At 37.6% G+C, this 26,731-nt stretch overlaps 1 protein-coding gene across 1 annotated transcript; it reads left to right on the top strand.

Annotated features, from left to right (window-relative positions):
* Window positions 1-345: 345 nt before the first annotated feature.
* FH (fumarate hydratase) lies at window positions 346-23,113 on the top strand. The gene is made up of 10 exons (XM_007989935.3): window positions 346-520; window positions 2,848-2,982; window positions 6,467-6,577; window positions 8,356-8,532; window positions 11,599-11,781; window positions 14,218-14,383; window positions 16,143-16,346; window positions 17,804-17,931; window positions 20,343-20,496; window positions 22,923-23,113. Exons 1-10 carry the CDS (start codon window positions 389-391, stop codon window positions 23,063-23,065), a joined length of 1,533 nt encoding a protein of 510 aa, XP_007988126.3. The 5' UTR covers window positions 346-388; the 3' UTR covers window positions 23,066-23,113.
* Window positions 23,114-26,731: the final 3,618 nt, after the last annotated feature.

Here is a 26,731-nt window from a genome sequence, read left to right as displayed (position 1 = left end):
ACTACATGATAAATAAAAGAATAAATATTTATTTCTAGTATATTTCACCAACCAAACACAACCTGATTGACCAGCTAATACTCCCGCCTTTTAACAGCCACACATAAAAAACCAAACCGGCTACAAAAATAACCTGAACTTCCTTTCCCATAATTCCCTTCTTTCTAGTTTCCCATGAATCCGAGGGCTTTAAACCCCACGCTACTACTAGAAAGTGAACCCGCCCTCTTATTCCTTACTGGCCATTCACGATTGATCCCGCCCCACCTGTTGGTGTGAAGCTGTTGATTGGATGAGAGGGGGGCCGGTGGGCGGAACGGCTTCTGACAGCCGGCGTGGAGGCGTGGCCACAGCCGCCCAGAACTTCTACCCAGGCTGCCTCAGCACCATGTACCGAGCACTCTGGCTCCTCGCGCGCTCGCGTCGCCTTGTGCGGCCTCCAGCCTCAGCCTCAGCTTCGGCTCCCGGCTTGGGTGGCGCGGCCGTGCCCTCGTTTTGGCCCCCGAACGCGGCTCAAATGGTGAGCGTAGGCCGCCAACCCCCGGCCTCCCTGCGGTGACCTTCAGCCCTCCTGCCTGTCGGCCCCGGCACCCGCGACTTGACGGGAGAGATTACCCGGGCGTCCGGGCGCGCCAGGGACTCTGGGCTCAGCGCCCGCGCCGGCGTGGCTGGCCTCCCGGCCTCCGGACGCCTCTTCCAGCGCAGGGATGGAGCCGCAGCCCGGGAGAGCGCTTGGGGAGGGACGGCGGCTGGCAGAGAGGGTCCTACCGGGCCCACTCCCGGCGCCTCCTCGGAGCCCTCCCTGGCGGCCCGAGGCCGGGGCGTTTTGGGGTAACTTCGCTCCTGCTGGCGCGCAGGCCCCTAGCCCTGGGGCGCTGCCATCAAGTACAGTGCCGGCGTGGGCGGAGGGTGCTGGGAGAGGGGCAGCTCCCGCACTGTCCTGCCCCATAGCTGGGCCTTGCTGGCCGGACACTGGCCGCCTGTGCATCTAGTGGTTTCTGAATTGTGGTTTCTTTCGCCAAGGGGCACTGCACTGCTTTCAGGCCCTCCAGATGGGGTAGAAGGTTCTTCGAAGATTTTACTTCTTTTGAAATTGCCTGTTCAGTTTGTTGGGCTGACTGTGGTTTCCCCCATACCTTTTGTAAAACACTTAAATTCCGATTACCACGGGCATAGTATTCTGAAGCATGTTTGAGCAGATTGACTAGGACCTAAGGATAGCTGAATCAGTACTTTTTATTCAGAAAGACAGCTAAGAACTTAAAGATCCAAGTTCAGGTTATGACATACTTACGTAAGCCCTTTTGCTCTTTAGAGCCACCTTTAGGGATGCAGGCTTTTGAAAAGCTTCAAATACATGTGTATATTGTTAGGAAACGTTTGAGAAATAGTTGAGGAAGAGTTATAACTCTGCACTCTGGTGTAGCATGAGGTTTGCAATCTAAGATGTAATTTCAAATCTTACTCTGCTTCTCCTTTGAGACTTTGGACAAGTTGTCTTTGTGTCTAGGTTTCCGTATGCGAAGTTGAAATACAGCTACTCAGCAAAACTGCACATGTGAAAATACCATGTAGTGAGTGCTGATTAAATCAATGCTCCACCTAGGGTATTTCAAAGGGCCAGTACTTTTTCTGGACTTTAAACTTGAAGATACTTTGTTTGGGTCACTATACCTACTATATACCACTATACTACAGAATCAGAGATGTTTTGCATTCCTCAAAATCTCTACTCTAATAATTTTAGGGCATTTTAGAACCTTTACATATTTTTAAATTTATTTTTTATTTATTTAGTGTTTTGTAAAGGGAAGCAGACTGGAGAACTTCTGAATCTATCCTGTTGATGCAAATGTCAAAAAATAGCACTGCCTTGCTCTTAGAATTGTAATGTTAGCTAAAATCAGATGGAGGTAGTTTTTGTTTTTTCTAGTTCTGATATTTTTTGCCCTCTAACCATTCTCAGGTCCAAAATCTCCGTTGGTTTTGTTAAAAGTTCTTCCTGTTGCTAATGTTGAGAATTTCACATAACCCTTGATGCCCTAAGGTACCTTTTATTTAAAAGAACACATACGAATACATTCAGTAGAAAGACAGTGTTCATTGAGTGCCTTCCACTTATCAGGCCCTGTAAATAAGACAGTCCCTATGGGGATAGAGTTTTACAAACAGTGTTTCATTCTTGTCTTTAGGGGAGATTAAATAAACAAAGCAGTTAAATAAGCAAATAAATCACACATGAATAATTAGTGTGATCAATACTACAGAAGAGAAAAAGTGCATTGAGAATGAGAATATTTAACAGGCAGACCAGCTGTGGTACTGACTTGGTAGCATGATGGCATATATATAGTGTTTATATATATATATGTAATGCTTATAAATTTCTTATATATATGAATATACATATGTAATTAATATATATGAATAATGTTTATCTATAAATAATGTTTATAAATTTCAAATCATCATTCTTAGACCATTTTCAAAAGTTCTCAGTAAAATAAGCATTAAACTAAGTACACTGAATTAGCCAAATCTTGACCAATAATAAGCATACTCTTGAAATGGAAAAGATTACTATTTGTATTTCAAAGTCTTTGTGCTTATCACCAGCATAGTCTATTAGTTCTACAATCTGTCTTTAACACCTGAATTAATACGTTTGTGTGACAAAGGGTTGTCAAGGAAAGACAAAGTGAGGAAGAGAATGAGAATCCAAATAGTCGTTTTTCGTCTTTGTGATACTTCTTAAGGTTTCTTTCTCTTTGACGACTGATAAGATGCAATTGCTTTTGGTACTTGGTTTCTTTTCAACTTGTGACAGTGTTTTATTCCTGTCTTTAGGCAAGCCAAAATTCCTTCCGGATAGAATATGATACCTTTGGCGAACTAAAGGTGCCAAATGATAAGTATTACGGCGCGCAAACCGTGAGATCTACGATGAACTTTAAGATCGGAGGTGTGACAGAACGCATGCCAGTAAGTGGCATTTGTGGAAATGTTGGCTTATTTTGGATGAAGTAGGCTATATTCATGAGTGATTTTACTTTATAAATAAATTTTTTCAGAGTTAAAATGTAAAGTTATTAGAAAAGTGGCTTCATGAGTAGTAAGATGTTCTCTTTCACTAAAATGTTAAAGAACTTTTTGAAGTTTAGCATGCTATTATTTTGAGCCATCGCTTTGAATATGTTGGATTTTTTAAAAATTTAAGGCCAGGTACGGTGGCTTATGCCTGTAATCCCAGCACTTTGGGAGGCCGAGGCAGGTGGATCATGAGGTCAAGAGATCGAGACCATCCTGGCCAACATGGTGAAACTCTGTCTCTACTGAAAATACAAAAATTAGCTGGGCATGGTGGCACGCGCCTGTAGTCCCAGTTACTCGGGAGGCTGAGACAGGAGAATCGCTTGAACCCGGGAGGCCGAGGTTGCAGTGAGCTGAGATCATGCCACTACACTCCAGCCTGGCAACAGAGTGAGCCTACGTCTCAAAAAAAAAAAAAATTATTTTTATTTTAAGTTCTGGGATATACGTGCAGGATATGCAGGTTTGGTGCATAGGTCAATGTGTGCCGTGGTGGTTTGCCGCACCTCTCAACCCATCACCTAGGTATTAAGCCCCGCATTAGCTATTTATTCTGGTCCTTACCCTCCCCCACCAGGTCCCCTGTGCTTTGTTCCCCTCCTTGTGTCCATGTGTTCTCATTGTTCAGCTCACACTTGTAAGTGAGAACATGCGGCATTTGGTTTTCTGTTCCTCTGTTAGTTTGGTGAGGGTCACAGCTTCCAGCTCCATCCATACGTCTGCAAAGGACATGATGTCATTCTTTTTTTTGGCTGCATAGTGTTCCATGGTGGATATGTACCACTTTTTCTTTATCCTTTATTGATGGACATTTGGGTTGATTCCATGTCTTTGCTATTGTGAATAGTTATTTTGGATTTTTATTTGACAGAACTAAAGATTGTCTTTTCATTCTTGCTGGGTATTTACAGATTTTTACTAGGATTTTACAGTTTGTAAACATTTTTATTTCAATATTCATTCTTTTTTTCCCCCACTAATTTAAAACTGAGACTTTTAAAAATTACACTTTGTATTTTGGTTTCAGTTTCCAAAAAAGTGTATAATACACAGACACATCAAAGTATTACTCTTAACCATGTCTGACGTATAATAGATAATATATAAGTATTTATTCAATGCCATATGAATGATTAAATGATGAGAAAACTTCCTACCACATTCAGTTAAATTTAAGATGCCATCATTTAGAAGATGCACCAATAGGTATCACTAAGAAAGAAAAATGCTGCCAATTAAGGTTGTGACTTACCATTGATTACAAGATGCATCTTGATTTCAGAGATGTTAAAGTGTGAAAAGAATTGAGAAATACATAACATATTCTACTGGAGCCCAACCGGAGTATGAAAAATAGTCAATACAGAATAGGCTAGTAAGCCTAGAAGTAGCCAGGCTTCATCCGGTGAGATATTGTTTAACAGTTATCTTATAAATATGCTTTTATTTTCAATAATTTTAAGTCATTCCTAAGCCTTCAAGACTGCCTCTTGACAGGTATATAGAAATTTACAACAGGCAGCTGAATCTCTGAAGGGAATATCTTTGTCATTGCCATCCACAGCCTTCTTGGTGGTGAGGTAAACATAGTTTGGCTACATGGTTGGGTGAAAAAGAGTACTGACCAATCCTAAAATAATCTCATATTATTCAACTCCAGAGACTAAGGAGGAGGTCAGCCGCAGCCAGTGTGGGTGGCAGTGAGCGTGGCTGCTGTTTTCATTGATCTGTGTCACCCAGCATGTTTTGTGGTTCTGGGGGGGCATGGTTCCTGCTGCTGCTGCTCCAGAGACTGCACAGCCATTGGGATTGCACACCTGTGAAAGGCCGACCCCTGGGGTCTCGATTTTGTCATATTTGACTTCAAGTGGATTAATTTCCTGAACTTTATTACGTGTAAAACAGTCTGTATGTACTCTAAACTGAGTAGTATGATTAAACTCAACCCTTTTTACTTGAGGTCCAAAGGAAAACAAAGCTAAAAATGATGATGAATGTCTAATGTGAATAAATTAAGAAAAAGGTGACCTGTTTTTTCTCTCCAGCGATACATTTTGCCATTTTATGGTGTTCGTTGAACCTCTTTCTGCTGTGAATGACCCTGTTTTATTTTCATGGTCCATAAACACTGGGGGTCATTCACTCCATTCAGATGGCCAGCGTTGATGGGCGTTCACCTTTGCCCTGGGTAGTGGTTCAGCCCACTACTGCAGTGTTTGTTACTGTGGAGATTTAAATTCCCATTTGTTTTCCTGTTTACAGTTTTTAAGTTTCTAATCCTGTGTGCCATCTGTCCCCATTTTGTTTGAGTAAAACATTTCTAATGTTTTAGTTACTTAAAATTGAAATTTAAAAATTTTCTGGTTTTCCTTTTCTATTTGCCCCTCAGCTTATACTTACTCTGGTCCAGGTTTATCTGTTTAATGTGTCTTATTTCTTACTTTTCTTTGTTTTTTCTGCTTTGATTCCAGAGCTGACAGGTCTCTCTTTCACATTCCTCATTCTCTTCCTTTCCTCCCTTTCTCCCTTCTGCTCTTGGCCCATTCAAACCTGGTGTGGGATCTATACAACAATCCGTATTATTAATTTTGACAAGAACTCACGATTCACTTGTCTTGTAAAAACTAGGTTTTCATTTCAGTTTATCCTTTTCAAGCTTGGTGAGGTGATTTGGGATCGACAATGAAAAGATCTGCACTAACGGGGTTTTATATGTATCTTAAGCTGTCACCTTTAGGTCTGGAGAATCTTGGGTTTTAAAAAAAAATTCTTCTGAGCGAAATGTCAAGGGAGTTACTGAGTATTAAGACTTTAGTAGCTAGGTAGAATATATTGCTTTTTGGCCTTGGGGTGAAATGATAACCCAGTCAGTAACTGGTAGTCTCATACTGAATGGCAGTTAAATGTGTCCCTTATTTATTTATTTATTTTTTTAAGAGGGGAAGGAAATAATTATAATGTAACGTGAGATCCAGTGAGAGAAAATACTGGCTCTTGCTGGTGAAAAGATTGAGTACGATTTGTTTTTATATATAGTGTATGAAATAAACACATATAATTGTGTGTATGTGTGCATAGCATTGTGTACATGTGAATATGTGTATGTATGTATATGTATGTGGGAGACATACACACATATATATGAAGAGTCAATGTGTTTGTTTTTATTTGGTTCCTTAAACAAATAGATCTGTGATAATGTTGATTCTTGGTTCATGAATTCCTGTCTGTAATCTTTCTCTATAACCTAAACATTTTAGAGCTATAGTGTTACATAAGTTATTGTTTTATGTATAGCTTTTGCATCTGCCAAAACAATAAACTTTCACGCTTAAGTAAAATAGCAAATTTGAAATATTTTTCTGATTAATTTTAGACCCCAGTTATTAAAGCTTTTGGCATCTTGAAGCGAGCGGCTGCTGAAGTAAACCAGGATTATGGTCTTGATCCAAAGATTGCTAATGCAATCATGAAGGCAGCAGACGAGGTAGGAGGTGATAGTGTGTTTACTTAATAACATCAGACCCATGCCATACTCTGGATGATGATATGCTGTGGCAGGAGGAAAGGGGAACTGGGAATTCTTGGATTAATGAATTTCAGGGTAGGTGGTAGCATTATTTGTAGTGATGATATTAATATGGTGCTTAAAATGTTACATTGTGACAAAATTTCTGGATGATTTTATACCTTTTGTTTTTAAGCCTTTTGACTTTCCTTAATGTATTTAGTTTTAAGAAAATTTTTTGAAAAGATATTGTTTGAACTTTATTTGATTTCTTGTTTTATATATAAATCTTTTTAAAACCAGTTGATTATTTGATAATGCATATTGAGAATGTAATTTCACTAATGTGCTAATAATAAAAGAAGCAATCAGAGGTAACAACTGTATATATAGTGTTGCTAATTATAGCACTTTATAATAATGAAAACAAATTAGACAATACGTAACTATAGCAGCTACTTATATAAATTATATTTATATTATATAAATATATTTATATTTATATAGTATATATATTTTTTATATTATTTATATAGTATATATATTTATATAGTAACTATAGTATAAATTATATTTATATAATATATATAATATAAATATAAATATAAATTATATTTATATAATATATTTATATAATATAAATATAAATATAAATTATATTTATATAATATAAATTATGTTTATATTGTAAATTATAGAAAATTATTGTTTTGAAGATTGGCATGAACAAAGCCTAGCCTATGAGAAATAGGGAGGAAGGTTTGCAAAAATACATGTATTTTACGATCCTAATTTTTTTAGGAAAAAATGAACAGAAAATGTGTTTTCTCATACACACACACATACACACACACACACACACACACACACACACACACACATACACACCCCTACATCCACCTCTGATTGCATGAGGTAGAGACTGGGGATGCCAGCATGCTAATAGTCATAATTACTGAGCAGTAGAACTGCAGTGACTGTTTTACTTTTCTCAGTTCTCAAAATTTTCTACACTAATCACATATTTTTATATAACTAGAAAAAAGTTTTATTTTAAAGTGGACCAGTTGTTCAAGGTAATAGATTTCTCAAGTGCATTCTGATTTTTTAAGCTAAAATCATTCCAGAAGATTGTTAAGCACCCACACTTTACAAAGCACACCATCCAAAAATGAACACATAAGCTGAAAGTATAAAAATACAACAAAAATAGGGGCAAATCTGGGCAGTGTTTATTTCTACATTTGGTGATTACTGCTCATTGGACATCTGTGCAATGAAGTAGCTATTAGTGAACTCACAGTTTCAAGTCACTAGCTCATTATCATGCTGACTCTGGCAGTAACATCTGTTGGATATTCCTGCTGAGCACCACCAACAAATACATCTAAAGACTAAACGTATTTGCCAGCCTGAACAGGTGGCCCTCTATTAGAAGAGGCTGTTGGAGAAAAATAAGAAAGACAGCTTTGATTCCCTTTCCATTTGAAACCAGTGAATTGTCATACCATTCAGTATAGGTAATATTTCACTTTTTAAAGTATCTGTTGTTGGAGCGAGTGACGCATCAGAAGCTTAGATCTGTGGGTCAACTGTATTCAAACTCTGTGTCATAATCAGCAGGTCATTTAGCATATTGCAACAATGAACGTATTTAAAATAGTTTTATAAATGGAACTTAATTATGGTTGATTAAAATAGTGGAATGACTATTATTTCCTTTTTTAAAAAGCTCATTTTTAACATTTTTTCTGCAGGTAGCTGAAGGTAAATTAAATGATCATTTTCCTCTTGTGGTATGGCAGACTGGATCAGGAACTCAGACAAATATGAATGTAAATGAAGTCATTAGCAATAGGGCAATTGAAATGTTAGGAGGTGAACTTGGCAGCAAGATACCTGTGCATCCCAATGATCATGTTAATAAAAGCCAGGTCAGTATGTGAGCTTTTCTTTTTTTTGTTATAAATTGAAAAGCATACCTGAGATTTTTCTTGTAAAACAAGCTTTCACTTTTTGACAAGAAGAGTTCATTATTTAATGGATAAGATTTATTATGGTTGCTATTTCTTTTAGGAATCTTGGCTTTATGTTTCAATCCTTATAAAAATTACTTTTAGGACACCTGAATTTAGTATATATGTATTTTTTTATTGTTTAAAATGCTATTTTGAAATAATTTTAGATTTGTAAGAGAATTGCAAAGATAGTTCAAATAGTTTCTATATCCCTTCACTCAGCTTCCCTTAATGTTAACATCTTATGTAACCATGGTACATTTATCAAAACTAAGAAATTAACATTGATACAGTACTCTTAGCTAAACGACAGACTTTTGAAAAAAAACTGAGGATTTCCTCAGTTTTTCCACTCAGGTTCTTTTTCAGTATTCAATCAAGGCCATACATTACTTTTAGTCACATGTCCCTTAGTTTCTTCCAATCTGTGACAGTTTCTTGGTCTTTTGAGATTGTCTCAGTCCTTTGGGGCTGCAATAATAAAATACGATAGATTGAGTGGTTTATAAACAATAGAAATTAATTTGTCACAGTTCTGACAGCTAGAAGTCCGAGGTCAGGCCACTGGCCATTTCATTGGCTTGGTGGGGGCCCACTTTTTGGTTTGTAGATGGCCATCTTTTGTGTGTCCTCACATGCTGGAAGGGACAAGGGAGCTCTGTGGGATCTCTTCTTCATAAGGGCAGTAATTCCGTTCATGAGAGCTTTGCCCTATGACCTAATCACCTTGCAAAGGCTCCATCTCCTAGTACGATTACCCTAGGGGTTAGGATTTCACATAGCAGTGACCTTGACACTTTTGAAAGTAGTGGCGAGGTATTTTGTAGAATGTCCCTCAATTCTGGTGTGTCTGATGTTTTCTCATTAGACTGAGACTTCTGAATTTTTGAGAAAACTATCACAGAAATAAAGGGCCCTTCTCATTGCATCATATCAGGGGTTTATGATAGCAACATGACTTGCTACTGGTGATGTTAACCTTCATCACTTGGTTAACCTGGTGCTTGCCAGGTTTCTCCACGGTAAAATTATACTTTTTCCTCTTCTATACCCTGTTCATTAGAAATAGGTCACTAAACCCTGCCTGCATTCCAGGCACTATATTTCAGTTTCTAGAGGGAGGAGTATCAAAAAGTTTTTGGGCTTACGTTAAAATCACTGTAGTAATTAATAGCGCTATCTTGAGGCTAGGCAAACATCTTCTTTTTCCTTAAACTTTTTCGCACTGTTTTTAGCATCCATCAGGGAATCTTGTCTAGAGCAGTTCCTTCTGTGGTGTTTTAATAGTGATTTTCAGTTTTCTTTATTTGTTCTACATTTGTTGGTTGAATTTTTCTGCAAGGAAGATTTGTTCTCCCTGTCCCTTTTATTTGTTTATTCAATTATTTGTGTATATCAGTATGGATTCATGGTTATTTATTTTATTCTTCAGGTTATAATCCCATACTTTTGTTGCTTAAATTCTTTCAGCTCTGGGAACCCAATTCATTTTGGCTCTTGTGTCCTTTTAGGCATGCCGCCCTCCTTTTACTTTTCTTAAGTGTGTTCTGACTTTCTGGTACTTCAAGATGCTCCAAACTCATTGTCTTGTATTGTTTCTGCCCCAGCCCTAGAAACAGTCATTTTTCAAGGAACTGTTGGAGAATTTTTATTAGAAAGTGATATTTAGAAACAGATCTGGGTGCTAGGTGTACTTTAATATATTTTTAAGTAGTAAGGAAGAAGTTTTTTCATATACATTCATTGTATGAAGGATTTTCCCGATCTAATAGTTGCCTTTAAATATGAATTTATGTTTTATGTATACCGAAGTCTGAAGTCTGCCTCAGAAAGATATAGTTATAGATGAAACGTGATTGGCTACATGTTGATAATTATTTAAACTATTTGAATTCAGGTGACAGGTACATAAGTGTTTATTACACCATTCATCCTACTTCTTTTGTAAGTGCTTTATATTTTGCATAGTAAATGTCAAAATATATAAATAATGTATCTTTTTAAATGAGAGCATACTTTTTTATATATGTGTGTGTGTGTGTGTATGTGTGTGCATGTGTGTATGTGTGTTCAGAGATGGTGCTTCACTCTGTCACCCAGACTGGAGTGCAGTAGCGTGAGCATAGCTCACTGCAGCCTCAAAATGCTGAGCTCCCACGATCCTCATGCCTTAGCTTCCTGAGCAACTGGGACAACAGTCACACACCACCATGCCTGGCTACTTTAAAAGTTTTTTTAGAGACAGGGTATTGCTCTGTGTTGCCCAGGCTGGTCTTAAATTCCTGGCCTCAATTGATCCTCCTTCCTCAGCCTCCCAAAGTGCTGAGATTATAGGCATGAGCCACTGCACCCAACTTGATATTATGTTTTAAAAGTACAGGGTCAACAGTTGAGAAAGAGCACTGAGTGTATACTACCTGCTTAGGTCTCAGGTTTGCCAGTTGCTAAATATTTTGGCATTTATACATCTCTTTGAGGGCTTGGCTTTCCTGTTTTTAAAGTGGTGATCTACCTCACAGCATTTTTCTAAACGTGATAAATAAAGAGCTGTTTCTGAAAGACTGTATGCACTGTATATTCAGTTATAAGATTTATAATTCAATAATTGATGTAATTTGATATAATTATAAGATATTCAACTACATTGAAGATATTACTGCTCTCTTCAAATGTAGTTGTTAACTATTCTCTGTATTTTGCTGTCATTTATTAGCAGGCAGATATAATACATATTCTATGTAATACATAATACATTCAGTATACTTAATGTGTGTAATACAATTCTGAGTATGTGTTAGAAACCAGGATGCTGCTTGTTTGATGCTATAATAACTTACCTATGACCTGCCACACATAAATGTAACTGAGCTGGGTTTTGAGTAGTTACTTGGAGAGTTTCTTAATTGAGAAGTTTAATTCAGAAGTTTGTTTTTGTTGCCTCTGATTTAACATTTTATATTTCTTTTGAAAAATTTCCAACAGAGCTCAAATGATACTTTTCCCACAGCAATGCACATTGCTGCTGCAATAGAAGTTCATGAAGTACTGTTACCAGGACTGCAGAAGTTACATAATGCTCTTGATGCAAAATCCAAAGAGTTTGCGCAGATCATCAAGATTGGACGTACTCATACTCAGGATGCTGTTCCACTTACTCTTGGGCAGGTATAGGAGTTTGACTAATTTTATTCAATTTAGAGCTTGGTACAAATGGCCAGTGTGTCATCCTTGAAATCTGCCTGGCTTAAAAGGCCAAATTTGTAACCGTCAACTTCAGTGACAGAGGTTGTTCTGTTCAACCAATCAGTAATTTTTATTGACATCCACTTAGAAGAAAAGCAGAGTGTACTGGCTGTAAGTCAGATTCAGTCAGACTGCTCGGGTTCAAATCTTAGCTTTGCCGTGTACAAGCTATGGGACCATAGGAAAGTCATTTAGCCTTTCTGTGCCTCAGTTTTCTGAACTACAAAATGAGGAAAATAATTTGTCTTTCATAGGATAGTTGCGAAGCTCTAATACATTTATTCATGTAGAGTGCTTAGAAACATGCCTGACACATAGTAAGTACCCGTTTATGTTAGCTACCATCATCACCACCGTCATCATTGTCATCTCCATCAGTATCATTATGGTTTTTCTTTTGTCTTTCTTACCTAAATTAGTAGGTTATTTAAAATTTAATCTTAAAGTGATTAAGTAAGGTAGATCTTTTTAAGATGGTTCTGGCCACATGTGAAGGAGATACTACTCTATTCTCCAAGATATTAGAAAGTATTTTCATGTTTCTTTATCAATACCTTAAGGAATATCTAATAGTATACATTGTGAAGGAAATGTAAGGAAATACAGGGAATGACCTTTGTCTTAGTAAACTCACACTCCAATTGGGGTAGCTTAATTTCCTTATTAGGAAATTAAGGAATGATGAAAACTTGAAATGAGTAATTGAAAAACAAATGATGGGACTGAACTGAACTCACTGGATTAAGTTGCTTCTTAAGGCCGTGTCTCATTTCTCTTTGCGTCATCAGTACTTAGGACCATGCATAATTTCTAAGGAGGAACAGTATGTGTGTTTTGCAACTTTTGAATATTCCTCAGGTTTCTAATTTTAACCTTTTTTTGGTGTTGAAAACCACAGTACTAAATACCATTTGGGCCATGACTCAACCTCCTGTGTAAAATCATCATTCTTCCTGTTATGACAAAAAGTTATATTTTTCTGTTTGACTTTATCAGAAGCATTTATACTTGCTTTTATTGGGATTGTAAGTTCGTGCATTGTTCCCCATCAAAGTGTATTTTATAAGTGAATCTATTGTGTTCATGTGTGTGAGTGTGTATGTATATACACAGTTATGTGTTGCTTAACAAAGGGGGTATGTTCTGAAAAATACATTCTTAGGCGATTTCATAGTTGTATGAACATCACAGAGTATACTCACACAAACCTAGATGGTAGAGCCTTCTATACACCTAGGCTATATGGTATAGCCTTTTCCTCCTGCGCTACAAACCTGTGCAGCATGTTACTGCATTGGATACAATAGGCAATCATAACACAATGGTCAGTATTTGTGTATCTAAACATATCTAAATGTAGAAAAGGTACAGTAAAAATATGGTTTTATAATCTTAGGGTACCACTGTTTATGTGATCTTTCTTTGGCTGAAACATCATTATGTGGTGCATGACTGTATATGAGTGATGTTATATCAGATGCATCAGGTCTACCTATAAAGAGTTATATCTTTTGAAATGTTATCTTTAGAACAGCATGAAATCCTAGGACTTATGGTTTTTTAGTGTTTTCAGGCAGGAAAAAAGGATAGATTTAGTATAACCATATATCTTGGCTTGCCCAGTTAACTCCCAGTTTATGCCTTTTGTTTCTGCATAACTACTAATAGAGCCCTTTCTGTGTTCAAAACATAAATTCTATAGTTGCCTTAATTAAGGCATGTCATAATTTGGGAACCAGTGCCGACACTGGCACATTGATGCTATGATCTGACTCTACTGTTACCTCCTATTCTTTTTGGAAGGTCTTTGAATGCAAACTGTTACCTTCCTGTGCTATTCAGTGAGTCCTCAGCTTCCCAAGTCTCTGTAGAATGTCTTCATATTTCCTGTGAGGTTGATCACTGAAATTGTCTAGAGAGTATTTCTATGTTTGCATTTTTTGGGGGGAGATGAGTTAATATTTTTTCTTCTACCAAAGTTGTCTGAGACATCCCCAAAAAATAAGAAATGACTTCATTTTCTTTAGTAGACTGCAAGTAAACCAATAATTTAGTGTAGTAAAGTTGTTCTTTTTAAAGTGTATTTCCTGTGCTGTTTTTCTTTGCTTTCTATTAAAAGACTAGATTATAATAAATAGGCTGCATGTTATCAGTGGCATTGTTGTTCCTTACGCTTCTACAAACCCTCATCCTTTCCTATACTTTGCTCATCATAAGATTTGAAGTAGTATAAATAAAACTTGATTAGCTTGTAATTTAGTATTCTGAAAGGTATTTTTAAAAATTTCTATTTAATGCAGTTAGAGTAACTTGTAAGCTATTATGAATTACTTATTCTTACCTTAATTTTCTTTTCAGGAATTCAGTGGTTATGTTCAACAAGTAAAATATGCAGTGACAAGAATAAAAGCTGCCATGCCAAGAATCTATGAGCTCGCAGCTGGAGGCACTGCTGTTGGTACAGGTTTAAATACTAGAACTGGCTTTGCAGAAAAGGTTGCTGCAAAAGTGGCTGCACTTACAGGTTAGTGATCACGTGAATTATTTCTCATTTTCGTTTCTCATTATACTTGGTCTCTATATTTTCTGAGTGTTCCTGTCTTGAATTCTTATGAATTTAAAGTTAGAAATAATATTTTTCCATCAAACATGTGTTTCAATTCTGTTTCTGAAGTTATAATGTTAATTCTTTGGCTTTTAAAAAATGTTCCATATAGAAGTTTATACAGCATGCCATTAAAATCTACCAGTGTTAGCTTTTTTTACTAGTTTTCGATTAGTTTCACTTTGAAGTTTTGAATAGCAGTTTTCAAAATAGACAGAAAAAACTGAGTGTTGAGTAAGCTATTTGAATAGTAAATATATTGTAGACAGACTTCTTTTTTTTCTTGTGTCATGCTGTGATAATTCTTTGAATTATTGACCTTTTTGAACCATGTCTTTTCTTTAGTAGAGAGAGTACTATACTTTAGATAATGATAACTATTATTAGGGCCAAGTTGTCATCTTCAGAAAACTCTTATTAAGATGCAGATGTTACCAGAGAGTTAGGGTAGAGATAATTATACACTGCATGTGATAGTTTACCAGCTGATTTGTCTTTAAAGCAAATTTTAATAGAAGAGAACTCTACTTTTAGGGTTTGGCAAATGTAGATTTATAAAATTTTTAACATGGGGATTATTAACTGAGAACATCTAACTCATTTTAGCACCCTGTTTTTACAGGGGATCTTGTGGGCTCCTGGCTAGTGGAGAGGATAAAGCACAGTAAAGTGGACAAAGAAACTTTAAAAAATTGTACTAGGGGCCGGACATGGTAGCTCACACCTGTAATCCTAGCACTTTGGGAGGCCAAGGTGGGCAGATCACTTGAGGTCAGGAGTTCGAGACCAGCCTGGTCAACATGGCGAAACTCTGTCTCTAGTAAAAATTAAAAAAAAATTAGCTGGGCATGTTCGCGGGCACCTGTAATCCCAGCTTCTCGGGAGGCTGAGGCAGGAGACTCACTTAAATCGTAGAGGAGGAGGTTGCAGTGAGCCAAGATCGTACCACTGCACTCCAGCCTGGGTAACAGAGCAAGACTCTGTCTCAAAAAAAAAAAAAAAAAAAAAAAAAGTGTTAGGAAAGGAGTGTAGGAGTGTGGAATAAACTGGAATGAATTCCCACATACTTTTTATCTTTACTCAGGCATGGTTAGGCATCATATACATGTGTTTGCAGTAGGATTGTGTTTTTTCTTTCAGTACATTTATTGTGCTTGTTATTTCATCTTTTAAATGTAGTGCCTGGCCAAGCACAGTGGAATTACACACCTATAATTCCAGCACTTCAGGAGACCAAGGTGGGAAGATCAGTTGAGCCTAGGAGTTTGAGACTAGCCTAGGCAACGTGGCGAAACCCCATCTCTGCTAAAAATTAAAGAATTAGCTGGGCATGGTGCTGTGCATCTGTAGTCTTAGCTACTCTGGAGGCTGAGGTGGGAGGATTGCCTGAGCCTTGGAGGTTGAGGCTGCAGTGAGCTGTGATTGAGCCACACTGCACTCCAGCCTGGGCAACAGAGTGAGACTCTGTCTGAAAAAACTTAAAAAATGTAATACCAGATTCTTTCTACTCCTTTAGGACTTCTTTTAAAAATGTAGACAAAGTTTGAGTCTTAAGTAAACATTTTTTTCTGAAGTAATATTTTTTTTTTTCATATATTGGAACTTTCTGTTTAACTTGCTAATAGTAGAAAAATGTTTAACTTGTTCACCCATATAGGATATTTTTTCTTTTCTTTAGGCTTGCCTTTTGTCACTGCTCCAAATAAATTTGAAGCTCTGGCTGCTCATGATGCTCTGGTTGAGCTCAGTGGAGCCATGAACACTACTGCCTGCAGTCTGATGAAGATAGCAAATGATATTCGTTTTCTGGGTTCTGGTCCTCGGTCAGGTCTGGGAGAACTGATCTTGCCTGAAAATGAACCGGGAAGCAGTATCATGCCAGGTAATCACATAGCTAGTAAATGTTGGAGCTAGAACTTGACTAGATCCTAGGCATTCTTAGCTATGGAACATGTCTCTTTTTGTTTAAAGTTATCCCAAAGCTGGATACGCAAGGCACACTGTTTCAGCATGTCTGTGGTCCTCTGATCAGGACTTCTGGCCACATCACCTAACAAGATAGGAAAAAAGAATCTGACTTAGCAGCAAGTAGTTTGAATCCCACATTCAAACAGGCTGTTAAAGTGATCAGCATGGATTGAATAAAAAGAAGTCATACCAAACTTATCTTATTTCATTTTTTGCATTGCGTTATGTGCTTGTTAGATATAGCAAGTGACACAACAGTGTATGTCTGGATTTCAGCAAGTCATTTGATAGATTCGCATGATAGTCATTGATTCCAGTGGAGAAGCGTGGGCAGTGCTGGCAGATGAATGTAGCTGGGTGAACAGTGACATTTCAGAAGTGACTAATGAAGTGACTTTAGTCTAGAAGAATATATTGGTAACAAGCTGAAGGGCTCTGCCCTTCAACACTTTACTGGTGACTGAGGGTGAAGGAAGAGAATACATGCTAATCATATTAGCAGTTAAAAGAGTTGAGACAGCAGTACTATGGATGACAGAACTGAGTGCCATAAAGGCCATTGTAGCTTGGGCTAAAACTGACAATGTAAATAGTGAGAAGGAAAGGGCTGACTCTAGATTTTTATAAAAATTATGGATCTGTAGAATAAGAAGAGATGAAATTTTGTTTTAAAGTACCTCATGTTGAAAAATGACATAAGGGTTTAGTTGATTGCAAATCCAAGGTGATTGCCAAAAGAAAGAGACATGGGGAGCCACAGGTGAAGGAAGGAATCTGCCCAATAATCTTTGCAGTGTGTTAGCTTGCACTGGTCAGAGGAATCTGGGTTGATTCAAACTGGGAGCTTGTCCAGGGAGTATGAGCAGGGAAGTAGGGTTCCGGAGACTCATGTGATAAATAGGGAAATTGTAGCTTAGCCTCGCCTTTCCCTAGGAAGCCTCCCAAGTGTTAGTGAAGGGTTGCTTTTGTAAGTGTTCTGATAGCAGCATGCACTTCTCTGTATTTACCCCCCATAATTGCCAGCTCTTCCTCCCTAGCCTCCAAGTTCTGCGAGGGCAGGGCCTGCATGTTTCTTATTCACTGTAGTGTATTGAGTGTCTGGCTCCATAAATACATATAGAATGAATGAAAATCATGAAGGCGGAGAACTATATTTAATGTGTAGTTGTGGCTTCTCGTTAGCCATTGAATGATTCAGTTTGTGGCTACCCATCCTGCTTTCCTTGGTTGGTTGGTTTCATTTAATTACACTGATGGTTGGTCCTTGCTTTATTGTATATCTTACTTTATTTAATGAAATTAGATTTCTTTATTCTCCTGATTATTTGCGTAAATTCTAGTATTACTCTGACATTGTTGGTTTTCTTGAAGGCAAGGTGAACCCTACTCAGTGTGAAGCAATGACCATGGTTGCAGCCCAAGTCATGGGGAACCATGTTGCTGTCACCGTCGGAGGCAGCAATGGACATTTTGAGTTGAATGTTTTCAAGCCAATGATGGTAAGCTTTAAATCTGATTTTTAATGTGTTTTGACCAATGTGTTTTAATGTGTTTGGCTTATTATCTTGGTTTTGTATTTCTTTTTTTTTTTTTTTTTTTTTTTTTGAGACGGAGTCTTGCTCTGTAGCCCGGGCTGGACTGCAGTGGCCGGATCTCAGCTCACTGCAAGCTCCGCCTCCCGGGTTTACGCCATTCTCCTGCCTCAGCCTCCGGAGTAGCTGGGACTACAGGCGCCCGCCACCTCGCCCGGCTAGTTTTTTGTATTTTTAGTAGAGACGGGGTTTCACCGTTTTTGTATTTCATAAAGACTTCTAGTGATTCCACATTGGGTAGTTGGGTGACATAAGTAGCAGTTGGAAGTCAAGCGTTAAAATTTAAGTTACCAGAATAACCCTAGATATTAGAAATTAGTTGATTTTTAACCTAAGCGATTTGATGTTTTTTTTAATAGCCCCAATTTAAGAAAAATAAAACGCCTCCCTATATGCCTGTCTCCTTCTCATGTTGCTGCTTTCTTCTTTCAAATTCAGTCTTCTTAAAAGGATAACACTACTCACTTTCATTTATGCTATAGTCACCACAGCCCAGCAGAGCCGCTCCACGCTTGAATTATTCTCCCAGTCATTGGTGACCACCTCAGTCCAGCTGGCATTGCACAGTTAGTTCTTCCTTTACTAATAGTTGATGTTGACTGTCCCTCCTTGAAACATTCTTCATCCCTGGTTTCTTGAACATTTTTTCACCAGTTCTCTTTCTGCCCCCTGTCAGACTTTCTTTCATTGTTTGGTTTTACCTTTCCACATACTTGAAAACATTGTGTCCACCCAAACTGTTCTTTTTCTTTCATCTTTACAAAGATCATAGATGCATCACGTCATTTCTTATGCAGTTTCCTCAGCTTCAAATAGTGGAGCTGTTGCCATCATTTAGAGTCTTTCATCTGGACAAAGTGTTACAGCTAAAGTTTATTAGGGGCTTACTTTCTCTTGGAATATGTTGTAAATTCTAATTTTAATTTGATAAGAATACACAAATGACAAATATTGAGTATATTTAATATATTCACTAAATGTTTATTGAGTACCATTTTCTATCAGGCACTGTACTGGATACATAATAGAGATAGAGCAATGAACAAGACAGATTTCTTGCCCTCATGGAATGTGTGTTCTAGTGGTAAATAAAAACGCAGGCCACACTTTGGGAGGCCGAGACAGGCAGATCACGAGGTCAGAAGATCAAGACCATCCTGGCTAACACGGTGAAACCCCGTCTCTACTAAAAAATACAAAAAACTAGCCGGGTGAGGTGGAGGGCGCCTGTAGTCCCAGGTACTCGGGAGGCTGAGGCAGGAGAATGGCGTAAACCTGGGAGGTGGAACTTGCAGTGAGCTGAGATCTGGCCACTGCACTCCAGCGTTGGCGACAGAGCGAGACTCCGTCTCAAAAAAAAAAAAAAAACACAGGCCAAAGCAGAATTCAGACTTAAAATTTTGCTCTCAGGTCAGATTCCAAACAGTTAACACCGGATACCCAGCATTTATAGGTGCATAACAATAAATGCCTTGTTAATCTTTGTAAAAATTTATTTTTAATATAAAATAAGGATAATCAATATTTGCCTTATTATAAGGTCATTAGTAGCAAATTAAAACTTAGATTATTGTGTCTTAGCATCCATTGTTGGAAGTCTAGTTTTCAGACTGTGGAGTTTTAGACCAGAGGATATTAGGATGTGGATATATCTTAATAAAAAATATTGGAAATGTTGCCAAAAAAAAAAAAAAAAAAGGTCGAAACAAACTAATTGATTTTATACTGTTTTTTTTTTTAACATTATATGAAAAGTTATTTTACAGTGACTGGAGTATTTGGTTAAAGCATACAAAACCTGGAATTTTGGTGATTATTAGATTATGCCCTAACATTACTAATTGCCTCACACTCATGCTGAACTTTCGAACCTCTGCATCTTTGCTGCTCTTCCTTCTACATGAAAGATTCTTTTTCCTTCTCTGGCCAAGTCCTCTCCATAAAACAGGATTTCACCAGTTCCAACAACTAGAGTTAATTTCTCTTTCTCTATGTTCTCTAACACTTCAGACCTCTGTTTTAAATACTTGCTATGGGCTATTTTGTGTTTTAGTCATTTTGTATTTATGTCTTTTTCACCTTTTTTAGATTTCTGTGCCTTCAAATATTCATACTTTCTTTCACATTTGTTTCCTTGGGTATAGTGCCTTAAAATTTGTAAGAGTTCTGTATGTTTATTGAATTGTATATTTACTATCAACCAGCAAATAATATGTTATTGGATAAAAAACATGTTGCCTTAGTAATGTCTCTCTCTCTCTCTCTCTCTCTCTCTCTCCCCCTCCCTCCCTCTCTCTCACACTCTTACTCACTCAAAGATTAAAAATGTGTTACACTCAGCCAGGCTGCTGGGGGATGCTTCAGTTTCCTTTACAGAAAACTGTGTGGTGGGAATCCAGGCCAATACAGAAAGGATCAACAAGCTGATGAATGAGTCTCTAATGTTGGTGACAGCTCTCAATCCTCATATAGGTAGGTGTTTAAGGAATAATAATATCATTTTGAATGCAAAATTAAAAAGCTGAAACATTTTTAAGAGACAAGTGGATCAATGTTTGAGAACAGCAAATTTCTTTTGAATATGGTTTTAGTAAAATCTTAAAATATTTGAAATTGTGTGGAAAGATACTATATGACTTGTATGGTGTCATAGTTCTTTCAAAACTTGATCTATTATGCCTCATTTTATTTGAAATATATTGAGAAGTAGTAGTTCAAACTTATTTTAATTTTAACAGAATTCAGATGCCAAATATTCTATGCAGACCCTTGGGGAAGGTTATTTGTAAGACCTTCAGTGGGTAATGTCACTAGGTGGCACTGCTGATTAGCAATATTGAATGAACTCATTTTTCTACCTTCCCTAGATCTCTGCAATGCTTTAAATTTGTTGTTTTATTCAATTCAGAAATGGAAAGTTACAATTAAAAGAAAAAGTTTATGTATTCATTGCTTATAGTGAAAGGGAGGGAGGAAAATGCAAATATTTTGTCTAAAACCATGCTATTATATCATAAGCCTTTTTTGGAACTATAAATATTTCATTATGTAGAATCAAACATACAGATTTGGGTAGTAGACTGACCATAGAGATCCCCATTAAATAAACTATTTTCACTTTCGTAGATTTTGAGGCATTATGTTGCATTTTTCTCATTCCTCCTTTCTGCTAAGCAGAGGTTAATATATTTTCTGACTTTCTATTATAGAACAAGTTATGATTCACTTATTTGGCATAATATGGCTACTGCTTCTATAATCTTGAACTTTCAAGGCAAATTTTATATTCCTGGTTTCACATCAAGCTATAATTTCAGTGTTTTAAAATTAGAGCTCACTTGACTCTTTTAGGTAGCTCTGAGCCCAGTATGATATCGGTTTTTTGGTATGGTATTGAGATTGGTAATAATGTTTGATCCATTTAAAATTATGATACATCAGCTACATCTGGAAAAACCCAAAGGGTAACCCAGGAGCTCGTGTGAGCAGTTTTCATCAGATCTTTACTTCAGAACGTGTTGCCAAAACTTTTAAATTAGAGGTGTCTCCTAAAGTTGAACGACTGGTAAATCTTTCTTGGAATCAACTTGTTGTGGCATAAAAAGAATTGTTAGAGGCCATATGAGAATGAGATGGGTCAACACCACGTCACTAGTTGACTTAGTGTGAGCCTTACAACCCTCTGAGTCATGGGTTCCTTATGTTCTCATTATGTACCAAGCTGGTTGTTAATAATGTCTTGTTGGACTTGACAGCAGAAATGCTTAGACTTTAAAGCTATTATTAAAATAAAAGCACTGGATATATATTGATCACAAGAGTTTAACCTGTAAATTCTTTCTCAAAGCATTTCTGCTTTAAGAAAGATGCCCTTTTCAGTAAATGGCATCAATAAATGCCCTTTCAGATCAGTAAATGCCCTTTTCAACATATTTAGCATTCACAAATTCAGTTAAGTAATAAAAGTAACTATGCCCATACTTTCTTTTATAGCTGGTTAATAATTGTGTATTGACACATGCCATCTTGTTGATGATCTGTACTGCCTCAGCAAGCTTCTTCCTTTTGGTCATATTTCTCTGATCTTGTTTTTTTTTTTTTTTCTCTCCCTTATTGGTTTCATTTTTATTCCTGCTTTTTCTTCTTGACTTAAAATATGTATATATTAAGACAAGACACCTTGCAGAACTGGCCTGCCCCCACTTTTATTAATTTGAAAAGCAAATAACTCTGAAGTAAACAGTATGCTTGTGATCTTTTGTGCAGTCTGTATTTCTGCCCAGACTCCCCATTTGTGTTCCTGTAACGTCTGGGAGGAGGCCAGGGGATAGAAGCCATTGCAGTGGAGAGCCATGTAGAGAAGAGCCATTGGAAGCAGCTCTGGAAACGCCTCTCCCCAGGCCCTGCCTGCCCCTGCCTCACTGCAAGGACTTCTCCCCTCTCAGAGCCACTCACCACAGTTGCCAGATGTGCAGTGCTGTATTTTCTGCTGGACTGGAGCATTTAGTTTGTTAATGTTTCTTTAGAAAGATAATTGTTTCTAGTTAAACATGTTGTTTGAAAAATATACCCAGATGTATATTTTTATGTCTTGGTGCTATAATTTCTACTTTTTTTCCCTTATATATCTAAGTTAGTGGAAAATTTCAACTTAGGAACAAATCTGTTGGAGAAAGTGAGGCATGTTTAAGTGTTTATCTCTTAAGAAAAGTAAATGTTCAATTCTATATAAAAAATGATTATTGAGATAATCACTGTTAACTATTTTTAAAAACAAAAAAATGTCATTTAAGAGGCCATATAGCATCAATATCAAGTAAACAATTATGTCACCTTCTGCTTTAGAAAACCAAATGTCACTACTAACCCATATGTCATCTTTTTATTTTTTTCTTCAGGGTATGACAAGGCAGCAAAGATTGCTAAGACAGCACACAAAAATGGATCAACCTTAAAGGAAACTGCTATTGAACTTGGCTATCTTACAGCAGAGCAGTTTGACGAATGGGTAAAACCTAAGGACATGCTGGGTCCAAAGTGATTTAAATAAATTTATAATGAAAATAAACATGTATACAATTTAAAAAAACAGACTCCCATTTCTTAAAAATGGATAAGTTTGAAAGGAGACTGCTATTGAACGTAAGTATCTCTGGCAGAGCAATTTGATCAGTGTGTAAAACCCTGGGATGTGCTAGGTCCAAGGTAGATTAAACAAGTATAAAATAAAATACATTTATAAAATAAGGAAAACAGACTTAAATTTTCTCCTATGTTAATTGACTTGTATTACAGTTGAATCTATGATATTTGTGCATGTTGTCTTTGTGACTTCATAAGTTACCAATTTCTAAAGGGTTTCAATTTTGGGGGTTATTGGTGGTTTAAAAAATTGCCTGATTATATCTTATCTCATTCCCAAACCATGTCCTTAGCCACCTTTATTTTCCTTTGATTTGGTGACCAAGCCCTTCTGAGTGGGGATGTATATGTGTGTGTGTGTGTGTGTGTGTGTGTGTGTGTATGTGTATGTATAATAGGATAGGTTAAGAAAATTGGGACATACCTATCCCGTGTGTTAAAACACACACATCTATCCCTCCAACCTTATTTCTGTTACCACAGAGAGACCAGATCAAGGCCAGGCATGGTGGCTCAGGGACACTGACTTTGGGAAACTGCGCTTTGGGAAACTGAGGCAGAAAGATCACTTGAGCCTAGGAGTTTGAGACCAGCCTGGACAACATAGTGAGATCCCTGTCTCTACAAAAAATAAAACAAAAATTAGCCAGGCTTGGTAGTGTACGCCTGTAATCCCAGCTACTCAGGAGGCTAAGGTGGTAGGATTCCTTGAGCCCAGGAAGTCGAGGCTGCAGTAAGCCAAGATCGCACCACTACACTCCAGCCTGGGTGACAGAATGAGACCCTGTCTCAAAAGAAAAAAACAACAAAAAGACATTGGGTTAAGAATTATAGGACAAGGGTTAGAAAGATAAAGGGAAGATTGGAAAGAAAGGAAAGATGTCCTGAAAGTGCGTCTTGTTCATCATCTCAAGTGCTGAGATTTTTTAGCAGAAATTCATTTGAAACAACCTTAGGGGATTTTGAATTAGCAGTTATAGGGAGTTGCAGAATAGGGTGACCCAAATCCAAAGCTAAGGAACGTATTTAAAATAGAACCAACCTCTACTATGCAGGGAGTTGGAACAGGCATTTGGTTTATTTTTTCTTCTTCCTCATATAATAAGTAACAGGATCATAAGAGAAACTCTCATTAACTAAAACATCTCATCTATAAGTAGTACTCTATCAGGTACATTAAAAAAAAAAAATAGGATACTTACCCCTAATATTCTTGGAAAATCAGCCACATTAACACCAGCTCCTCTGTCGTAGTTCGAAGTAGTTGCTTTATATAGAATTTTAAAGTGTAATTTAAAAAGTTCTAGAAACATTGTGATGAAAGATAAAATTTATATGTTTCTGATTTCTTAAGCGTGAATGGTCACTATTAAAAGGGGGTTCAAACTTTAAAAACTGAACTATAGAGTACCTATAGGATCTACTTTTTAGCCCATGCAATACCGTCTCTGCCAGTGTTTTTCAGAGGGTGATGCGATGATGCTTGTGTAGCTTTAAAACAAAGCATGCTTTCCCTTGGCCCATTCTATTTGTTTTTTTAAAAAAGATTTTTATTGGAAAATAAAATCAGCTAGATTGAATAGCAGTGCCTGGACCCCAGCAACCAAACTGGCATCTGATCTGTAGTTGTGAAACAATGTATCCACTATGATGCTGAATGTTTTGCCTTAGCAGGCATTCTCAGTCTAAATAGGCTGTCATTTGAGGGTCACTAGAGACACAATGACTTATGTAATAAAGATTACAGCAGATCAAGTTCCTAGCCTCAGACGGTCTTTGCACAGCTGTCTGATATATCCCGGCATATTATAGGCTATCATGGAATCCTTTGAGTTGGCAATCATCTTTGTGTGATGTTAGTGAAGTGAAACTGCTTTATGATGCAATCTAAATAAGGCTTTTAGAATTCCCTGCTGGAGGGTTGTACCAAAAGTCAACTTCATGTTTTTCACTAGGGGCAATTTTGTCTCCCAGGGGACATTTGGCAATGTCTGGAGACATGTTTGGTTGTCATCGCAGAGGAGGGAGGTGCTACTGGCTCTAATTGGGCAGAAGCCAGAGATGCCACTAAACGTTAATGCACAGGAGAGCCCCTCACCACCCCGCCCACAGCAAAGACTTTTCTGGCTCAGATGTCAATAAAGCCAAGATTGAGAAACTTAAAACCAAAAAGTATGTCTTTGTAAATGCTTGCCATTCAGTTAGGCTTCACTACTTGTAGGGAGAATAGGGACAAGGGGAGTGTGCTGGGGTTGCTGTGACTTTATTCATTGAAATTCTAAGGTGTCTTAGAAATGAGCAAGAACAAGAAAGTGAAATATTAGCTGATCATGGTGCTCATGTCTTAGAATGACTTATTCCCAGCAAGGTGTCCAAAGATGTGTGCCAGATAAACTCCATGGGGGTCAATGCCTTGTAAAAATGTCACGCTAAAGATGGAGACAAAAATAATTCACGGATCCCTATAAGCAAACCTGAAGGACTGGGGGCTTTCTTGAGCAGACAGATTTCAAATGGGGAAAGTCCTGGGACTTATGAATGAACTTGTTGGTCTGGGACTACACCCAGCTCAACACAAGCAGCAGGGAATTCATAGAAAGCCACCAGCCAAATTTACTCTTTCTTTTAATGGTTCAGTTTGGTAAAAACAAACAAACAAAAAATATATATATATACACACAAAATTTTTTGAGAATATTTCATTCTCAAGTTTACGCATGGCTATGTTTTCCTTTTCTCTTCTTCCTCCTCAGTGTCCTTTTGGTCTTTGCAGCAGAAAGAAATCTGGGAGAGACAAATGTAATAATAGAAAAGGGGTGGTATTATAAAGACAATATTAAAACTGTTAAAGTGAATTATTTTTCTTTTTGGAGTAAATTTATTGAATTGACCACGCAGCCATTAATTTTTGAGCAATTGACCTAGAGCTTCCACATGCAATCTGGGTCAGGAGAAAGACACTGCTGATTATCGTCTGCCGTTTATGACGTTAAGAAGCAGAGCGCTGAGATCATGTGTGTCAAGCCAGGTCGGTGAGAGACCTTTGTTTTGGTATCATCTGATCATCCCGGAGATACCTGCTGAGATTTCACCTTGCTCTTCAGGGCTTTCCCCAAAAGACTAACATTGGGTTCCCAGCCACAGGCCAGAGTGCTCAGACAGGTACCACAAGAGCTCGTTTCATCCTCCCTGTGTTTTCAGCATCAAACATAAGCCTATGGAACCTGAGCATGAGAAGCCCTGGGTCCTAACGGTTAAGAGAAGAGAATGAGATATGGCTCCTATCACAAACATTGCTCTCTCATAGATGAACCATCTCCTAAAGAACTTGGGGTCACGCATGCTTAATTGGGCCTTAGGTGAGGAAGTGAATTTAGAGAGCCAAGTTCTTGATGAGAGCTACATGTTTTCATTGGTAACCCAGGGTGATTCATTATATCAAGACTTTTACACAGAGGTGAGATTTGAAGGTGAAAAGAATGGCCAAGGAAGAGGCAGAAGGGAGATGAGAGATAACCACTGAAGGAGAAAGACATGGCCGTGGAGGTTAAATTGGAGTGGCTCA

The sequence above is a fragment of the Chlorocebus sabaeus genome, chromosome 25 (genome assembly GCF_047675955.1).
Source record: "Chlorocebus sabaeus isolate Y175 chromosome 25, mChlSab1.0.hap1, whole genome shotgun sequence".
NCBI lineage: Eukaryota > Metazoa > Chordata > Mammalia > Primates > Cercopithecidae > Chlorocebus > Chlorocebus sabaeus.
This window is presented reverse-complemented; position numbering and strand designations above follow the sequence as displayed.

What these genes read in the sequence shown, in the direction of transcription:
- FH (XM_007989935.3), top strand. Translation starts at nt 389, where the DNA reads ATGTACCGAGCACTCTGGCTCCTCGCGCGCTCGCGTCGCCTTGTGCGG. An exon ending in CCCCGAACGCGGCTCAAATG is followed by an intron (nt 521 to 2,847) that starts GTGAGCGTAGGC and finishes TCCTGTCTTTAG; the next exon opens with GCAAGCCAAAATTCCTTCCG. An exon ending in AGCTCTCAATCCTCATATAG is followed by an intron (nt 20,497 to 22,922) that starts GTAGGTGTTTAA and finishes TTTTTTCTTCAG; the next exon opens with GGTATGACAAGGCAGCAAAG.